Consider the following 7,763-nt stretch of genomic DNA (forward strand, 5'->3'; position numbering starts at 1 on the left):
CTCCGCAGGAGGAAGCAGGAACCTGGGAGCCCAGAACCGGCTGCCACCCTGCTGAGGAAAGCTGCTGCTGGGGATTAGGGAATGTAAATGATAGCAGGATCATAATGCCCCACCAAGAATCTCCCAATTATCTTGATGTTAGTGCCTGACCTAAAGACAACATTGATCAAGCCATAGGGCAAGGACTGCCCCCTCCCCGGGCACCTTGTAGGCCCTCCCTAACATGTGAGAATTCTGTTGAAATCTCCCATTCCTTCACCACCTCCCCCCAACCGTGGGGTATATAACATGCCCACCTTCACAACCCGGGGCAGCAGCTCTTCCTGCCCACAGGTCCTGTCCCCGTGCTTTAATAAACCACCATTTTGCACCAATGACGTCTTAAGAATTCTTTCTTTAGTCGTCGGCTCCGAACCTCCTCACCCCACCAAACCTGACTTAGGTTCTGGGACTTCATCAGGGCTGGCACAGAAACACTTCAAGGGAGGCTTTCCCCCTGTGTTTCTGTTTAAGATGGATCCCTAAGGTTCACCCAGTCACTAATCCATTCAGTCAATGTCTCCTGCATAGCCCCTCTGCATGTGGGCTCCATGAGGACAGGGGATGGGTCCATGTTGCTCCCGCAGCTACCCAGCTCTTGGTGGGGCCGGGATGTGGCATGGACTAACGGGCACTCATCCTAGGCAACACCGCGGTTGTGGCTGGCACAGGCGTTCTCTGTAGGATGACCCACCCACCTGGTCATGTCTTCTGAGAGGGACACTGATGGCACCATCATTGTCCTTAGCAGCTGCCCCAAGGACTTTCATTACCCCTCCCAACTTCCCCAAATGCTCCACTTCCCCTGCCCTCCGCCAGCACACCACCTTTCCCTAGGGCCCCATCTACCACTTCCCTTTAGAGCAAAGAACAGAAGAACTCAGAAGTCCCTGGATCTCTGCAGAGGGGAAAGCGGGGAGAAGGGGGCAGTTTTCAGCTTAGGATCCCACACTACTGGGAGGCAGGGTCCGCAGGGCTCCGGGTGGGATTTGAGCATCCGAAGAGGCAAGCTCGGACATGCCAAGTCTTCAGGTTAGCCTCCATTCTTTTGGCAAAGGCGTAAGTTCCCTCCTTCAGGACCAAGCCCCCACCTGGCAGCAGCTGAGCCCCCAGTGGCCTTTTCCACAGGCGAACACTGCCACCTGCCGGGACCAGCTGGAACGGCCACCTCAAGTGCTCGAGAAAATCCGAAATGGGGCATTCTTGCTGAGGAGTCCTCAACTCCAGCCGGGGCTGGGGAGGGGAATAACTGAAGCCCATAGAGGCCTTGGCCTCCCTGCCCCCAGTGTATTCTGAGGCTGGAACTGGACGGTGGCAACAGGGACAGCCCTTGGCACAGACAAAAGGGGCAGGGGCTCTGTCTCTAGCCCGCTCACCCACCTGCTTCAACTTCCTGTAACAAGGGGCAAAGACATGGTTTGAGATAAAATGTCCATCACAACACACGGGAGAGGCTCTGTCTCATTTCCCTCCTGAGCTCTAGAACCCCTTTCCAGCTGTATTCAGGACTCTTCTAGCTGGATACAATAAAGCCATCTTAACTTCTACATGTCAAAAACCAAGCTCACCTTCTTCCCCAAACCTGGATCTTTCCAGAAATTCCATTTCTCGGTGTTCCCTACCCAATATGACTCCAAGATCTGCAGGCCCTATCTCAACATCTTTGGAGTCCATTATTTTCTGAATTTCTCCTTCCATTGCAGCCTCAAACCATTCCTAACCCCATTCCCAGTTTCCATGGGGCTGGTGGGGTTATTGCCCTAATGTGCAGGCCTTCTGGGACTCTCTGCTCAAAAACTTCATCATTCCTCCTTCCCCTTTAATCCCTCCTTCCACAACATGTTTGGAACCTGCCTTCCCAACTAGATGGCTGCATGTTCCCCCCCACTCTGAAAGTGGAACTCTTTCTGGAGCACATCCATACCTCCACTCATGCTCACTTTTCGGCACAGAATACTCTCTTCACACATTCCTTTAATCTTCATCAAATTCCTTCCCACCCTAGGAGATCCACCTTCCTGGTGAAGTCTTTCTGCATAGGTCTTTTGGTGAACAGCTGTCTCCTCTGGCCCCAGGATCCTGACTCCCACCTTGTGGCACTAATGACCCCCTCTTGTATTGGGCACCTGTGTCCTTGTCCCCTTCCCCCCTGGGCTGTCGGCATCTTGAGGCCAGGGCACTCTAGAGCCTGAAAATGCTCCATAATATTGGCCGAATTGGCTGGTAGCAGAAGTGTACTGACATGGCATGGTATAGCATTGACATTGACCTAAAGCAGGCTTTGATAAGAGGGGAGGGTGCGGGGCCTAGCGGCTGACCTGTAGGGAAGCAGAACATGGGGAGTCTATAGAGAATGACAAAGCAGGAAGGGTTCTCAGAACCTACATGGTAGACAAAGAAGGCAAGTCTTAGGAAGGCAAGAGACCCATCAGGACCACACAGCTCCATAGTCCCACTTCTAGTGCATAAGGGCCTCAGGAAGTGCCAACTCTGTCCCATCCCCCAAGACAGCTCTTCGAATATATGCCCTGCTTCCCCACTATTTTCCTGGCATTGACCCCAAGCTAGCAAAGGGTTAGAGATGCTTTTCCAAGGTGCCCTGACTTTCACAGACCTGCTACTCTGCGGACAAATGCTTGGGACCCAGTCTGGGCTCAGAGAAGATTTTGCCGCTGGGACAGGAGGTAACAATGGTGGCCTTCCCCAGGAGGGCTGTGGCTGTCTCATCCCCACCCCTCAGCACTGATGCCACACAAAAATATTCCAGAAATGTTTAATGCCACAGAGAAGTCCAAAACCTACAGAAAGCTACAAGCCGTCCTCCAGAGTGCCTGGAGCCAGGGCTATCCCCAGGCAGGAGGCTTGCACAAGGCTTGCACAAGCCAAGGAACCAGGGCAATTTGCTGACATCCTTTTGTCCTCTGCCCTAAATGCCCAAGGTTCCTTTAGGCCAGGGAAAGAAAGAAGAGGAAGTGGAAAGGGGTAGGCGGAGGGTGCGTCCCTTTTAGGCATTCTTCCTGCACTGGGATGGTGACTCATGCAGCAGGCCCTGGGAGGGACAATTCCTCAGACCAGACCAAGGCAGGCCAAGCCCAGGGTTCCGGAAGGAACAGAAGGAAGTTCCTGGAATGCAGCGACCAGGAGGAGTAACCAGCAGAAACTAGAAGGGAGGCCTGCCACCAGCCTCCTCCCCCTCCTTCTCACCGGCCTCTGACCCCACCCCCAGTAAGGACGGGTAGTCTTCAGCACCCACAGGCTTCAGCACCTGTATTTGATAGTCCGTGCCTTCTCCCCCATCACTTTGGGCCTTTCTTAAGTATGACGTTGTCATACTCAGTTCCCTGTGGCCAGCCAGCAGCAGAGAGGTCCTGCCCTCTCTGGAGGCCGCGGTCCCTGTCAGCTGTGGCCTGCCTCCTCCAGGCCTCTCCCTGGGGCTCCTGTGGGCTGTCATACAGGGACAGGGCAGCCACTCCCTCAGGCTCATCATATATGTGGTCGGGTCGTGGGGGGAGGTGCTCCTCAATGCTGTCATATAGGGGGTCCGCAGGGACGTGGGGAGGGACCGCCAGGACGCCCCTCAAGCTCTTCCCAAGGTTACGGGCCACTGCATCAAAGGGCACAGCATATTCCCCCTCCGGGCCCCGCGGCCGGGCAGAGGGCACTGGAGTGGAGGGCGAGGGAGGTGGCAGGGAGTCGTGGGGCCGGGAGTAGGGGCTTTCTGGCCGGGGCAGCACCGCAGGGACTGTGGCTGGCTGGGATGGCGGCCCAGGATGTGCGCTGTTCTTCTGGGCAGAAATGGCTTCCTCCAGGGCCGAGAAGATCTCGTTGCCTTGCCGGGTTTCGAACTCAAAGTTGCCCTCTCCAGAGATGCAGCGCCGGCCTGCCTCGAAAGAAAAGGTTACCTGGGTGGAGGAAAAAGGAAGATTATTAGCCAGGCCACAGGGTGGGGTCGCTTCCCCTGGACCCAGCTCCCAGGCACAAATCCATCACCTCCAGCTTCCCTCCACAGCAACTGGGGGAGCTTCTCCCCAAGCTGGTTCTCCTCCCTCAGGGTTTTCTCCTTAATTAGCAAAGCCCTCAGGGGCCTGAGTGGCTCAATCATTAAGCCTTCAGCTCAGGTCATTCAGGTCATGGTCCCAGGGTCCTGGGATTGAACTCCACATCAGGCTCCCTTCTCTGTGGGAAGCCTGCTTCTCCCTCTCCCACTCCCCTTGCTTGTGTTTCCTCTCTCTGTCTCTCTCTGTGTCAAATAAATAAATAAAATCTAAAAAAAAAAAAAAAAAAGCAAAGCCCTCACTCTTACCCTTCCTTCTTCTCCCCGTCCATCCAAGTACGGAGCTTGGCATATACATTCAACCTTAATAATGGTAGCCACCCTTGACCCCTCTGACTGCTACCTCTTCCTGATGCCCAGTCCTTCCACACCCCTCCTCTCTCCCACCCTGCACTCCCCCCCACCCCTGCTGTTTTTCTTCTGCTGGCTTTTCTCTCTGTCTTTCCTTCCTCTTCCCATTCTCCTTGATGGGCCTCTGCGCTCTCCCTGATGATCAATCTCTTCTCTCACAGCTCTTTTCTTTCAACCTGCCCTGTGGCAGCTCCTGCTCACCTTGTCCCGCCCAAAGCGCCTCAGAAACCTGTAGGGCCACTCATACAGCTTGCTGCCCAGCTCATGGCCACCCCACAGCTCCAGGGCTGTCTCCCCAGCCCGGAGGGTGTAGGATCCTCTGAGCCGGCACCTCTCACTGGCTTCTGTGGGTCTCATGGTCACAACAAACTCCTTGCGGGGGGCTACTGGGGAGGAGAGGGAAGAAGATGGTTAATGGGAAAGAGCTGACCTGCCTCAGCTCTGCCCTGCTTTGAATGAGTGTGCCAGAAGTCTCCAGAAAAAGCGTTAGCCATGTGCCCATGACCCCACACCCCACATCTTGAAGGCTAAGCTGCCCTAGGACAGGTCATACTCCCCAAAATGTCAGATACCTCCACCCCCTACCCTAGTCGGCATCAGGCCCTAGCCACATGCACCCCGACCTCATGCCCACATCCTTCCTGCCCCTGTTGCCAGAGCCACAGCCTCTCCTTCTCCCTCTAATCTCCTGCCTGACCCAGCCACCTCCCCAAGTCCTCCTGGACCGGCTGCAGGTGCAGCCAACTCTACCCTCCCAGCTCTTGGCCTGCCCATTGCTGATGCCAACCAGCGCCCTCTGGAAGGTAGGGCTCTAATGTCACCCTGTGTCCATCTGCTCCCCCTGACATACCCAACCCAGTGGGCTAGACATCACAAAATGGGACTGCCTTGTCAACAGAAAGCTCCCTTGCCACAGGACACCTTAAATCCACAGAAACAAAACCATTCTCTTCCCAGACAGTGGAAGACAGAGTCCAAGAGCAGCACCCGGCAGCAGGGCCCCGGGCAAGAGGGAGTGAGCTCAGGGCGGGCCAGGCTCCCCCACCCCGGGCCTCTCCCGGAAGCGATGCAGAGAGGCTGATAAGGGGGTTGGCCAGGGCTGGCCGGGGCTGGGGACAACCACAGGGCAGGAAGACTCAGATGTAGCTGCCACAGCCCCACCCCACCATAGCCCTGGGGAGGCTGGAGAGGAGACAGGCCCTCACCTGCGGTCGTGCTGCTGTACAGTTCATTCTCCTCCATGCGGGGCCGGCTGCCCTTCCCCGTGGGCCCCAGCAGCTCCTTCCTCTGGCCCTGAGGAAGACGCCAGGCTCTCACTGCTGGCACCCATGCCCAGCCCCACCTCCAGCCCAGGCCTTCCTCCAGAGCACACTCTGCCTGCTGACCCTTTCCGCATTCTGGACTGGGGTCCCCCACCCCCACGAGGAACCGCCCCCAGCATCCTGACCTTGGCTCTTCTAACATCTGCCCACAGCAGGTACCAAGGGAGCCCCCTAACACACATGCCATGCCCCCTTGCACTTTCTGAACCCATGGATGGCTCACAGGGAAGGCCAAGAGGCAGATGGCCTGGATCCAGTCACTGCGCTCTGAGGCGGGGGCTGCCAGCTGGTACTGGCGCTCCTTGGTCTCCAGGAAGAAGGCGCTGGTGTCCCGGGGGCTGCTGGCCTCCCCGCTGGCCTCAGCCACACGTAGGCAGTCACTGAGGCGGATCACCCTCCTGGCAGCCTCTCCCCGGCGTGGCTTCTCTGGGCCCTCCTGGAGCTCCAGCCGGGCCAGGGCGCAGTCCGACTCTCCATAGAGCACAGCCCCAAACCGGCGCCATTTCTGAATCCAGGTGCATGGCAGGTGGGGTACCGAGAGGGAGCCATCCAGAAACGGAGAGATGGTGACCAAAGGGGAAAGGAGGAGGCATGGGAGAGGTCATGGGGCAGCATTCAGGGACAGGGAGAGGGGCAAAGATCACAGGTAACCTAAGGGCTCAGAGAGAATTAACAGGAACCATAGCAAGGAGAAATCTTTAGAGATCTGCCCCCCACAACAAAGGAAGAGGCAGTGACAGCCAGTGGAATGCCAAAGGCAGAAGGACACAGTAGTGAGCCCCTGGAAGCGGGCCCAGCCAAGATCCAAGTTGAAGGGCAAAAATCCTATGAGTCCTTGAAGTCCAGAGGAGGGACAAGAGGGCAGCAGGAGGGCCCTGACCAGAGACCATGGTTCTTGCTCTATGCGAGGACCTGTAGAAGGCCCCAGGCCAGGAACTTCAGTCCACCCTCTTGAACCTTCCTGCTTCATCCCTTGACAGGTTGGGTCATGAGAGAGAGACAGAGAAGTCCTGGTGTGAATCAGCTGAGGGAAGGAGGACTTCCTCATTTAAGGAGGCCAAAGAAGGAAAAGGAGGCTGGCCACAGAGACCCCAGCTCAAGCTTACCACCAGCCAAACTCACCCCACTGGAGTGCTGGAGGAAAGGGAGAAGGAACCTCCACTCTAACCCCGAATTATCCCCTCCACGGCTGCTTTCCTTCCCTTCCCTTCCCAAGCATCCCTGTGAGAAGTTACTACAGAACCAAAGAGGCAAGAAATGGAGTCAGAGTCCTCCTTTACCCCCTCCCCGCTGGCGAACACCACACCCTTCGGCAACCAGCACAGTTTGGGACCTGGCTGGGGAAGCAAGCGACTGCTAAGGAGAGACTCCCCCTAAGCTCGAGCTCTGGTCTAACATGGTGGGTGGCACCGTGCCTACCTTCCCATGAGGGTTTAGAAATGTTCGGGGGCTCCTCCTTCTCCCCAGGAATTGCTAGCAGCCCCCCAACTCCTCCGCCCTGTCCCAGTGTCGTCTTGCTCTTACCTTTCCGAAAGTCTGCTGCTGTAGAAGGTACAGGAAGCCCTGTTTCACGGCTACTTCTTCCATCCTCCCACCATGCCGGCACCCCAGCCCTTCAGCTCGCTCCCTCCACTCCCGCCCTCTTTTTCCCCCTCCCTGCCGTGTGTTCCCCCTTCTCTTAAGTTCATTTCCTCTCTGCCTAGAGTTTTCTGCGCTGTTCTCGTCTGCTTGATGACGACAAACCGATAGGCCCTGTGGTTTCTTGCTTTGTGTGTGTGTGTGTGTGTGTGTGTGTGTGTTTGATGAGTGGATTTCATGCACAAGCTTCCTGCATTTTCATTGAGTAAGAAAACTTCTAAAAAGCTAATTTTCCAGTTTTTCAGCCAGCAACAACTCAGGTACAGAAGCTGGTGGAGGACTCGGCAAACAAGGAATGACTGACCTAGAGCCAAAGAGAGACCCAGAACCAAATTCAACAGTAAAACCAATAGCAAAAG

At 56.2% G+C, this 7,763-nt stretch overlaps 1 protein-coding gene across 4 annotated transcripts; it reads right to left on the bottom strand.

The window, feature by feature from the left end:
- Positions 1–2,798: 2,798 nt before the first annotated feature.
- On the bottom strand, positions 2,799–7,425 carry DOK2 (docking protein 2). Of its 4 annotated transcripts, none has more exons than XM_059371298.1 (5): positions 7,291–7,425; positions 5,990–6,271; positions 5,650–5,737; positions 4,646–4,827; positions 2,799–3,941 (listed from the first exon to the last, which is right to left on the bottom strand). In XM_059371298.1, exons 1-5 carry the CDS (start codon positions 7,351–7,353, stop codon positions 3,336–3,338), a joined length of 1,221 nt encoding a protein of 406 aa, XP_059227281.1. In that variant the 5' UTR covers positions 7,354–7,425; the 3' UTR covers positions 2,799–3,335. The 4 variants fall into 4 exon arrangements, with proteins under 4 accessions (XP_059227281.1, XP_059227277.1, XP_059227290.1 ...); XM_059371294.1 differs by having other exon boundaries at positions 4,646–4,830; positions 7,291–7,424; XM_059371307.1 differs by lacking the exon at positions 5,990–6,271 and having other exon boundaries at positions 4,646–4,830.
- Between the last annotated feature and the right edge of the window lie 338 nt (positions 7,426–7,763).

This window comes from Mustela nigripes, chromosome 1 (genome assembly GCF_022355385.1).
Source record: "Mustela nigripes isolate SB6536 chromosome 1, MUSNIG.SB6536, whole genome shotgun sequence".
In the NCBI taxonomy this organism is placed as follows: Eukaryota; Metazoa; Chordata; class Mammalia; order Carnivora; family Mustelidae; genus Mustela; species Mustela nigripes.

Bases quoted from the DNA above. Each gene is read 5' to 3' on its own strand.
- DOK2 (XM_059371294.1), bottom strand. From the start codon at position 7,353: ATGGAAGAAGTAGCCGTGAAACAGGGCTTCCTGTACCTTCTACAGCAG. The intron at 6,272-7,290 runs GTAAGAGCAAGA...ACCTGGATTCAG, and splicing joins AGCAGCAGACTTTCGGAAAG to AAATGGCGCCGGTTTGGGGC. The intron at 5,738-5,989 runs GTGAGCCATCCA...CGTCTTCCTCAG, and splicing joins TCTGCCTCTTGGCCTTCCCT to GGCCAGAGGAAGGAGCTGCT.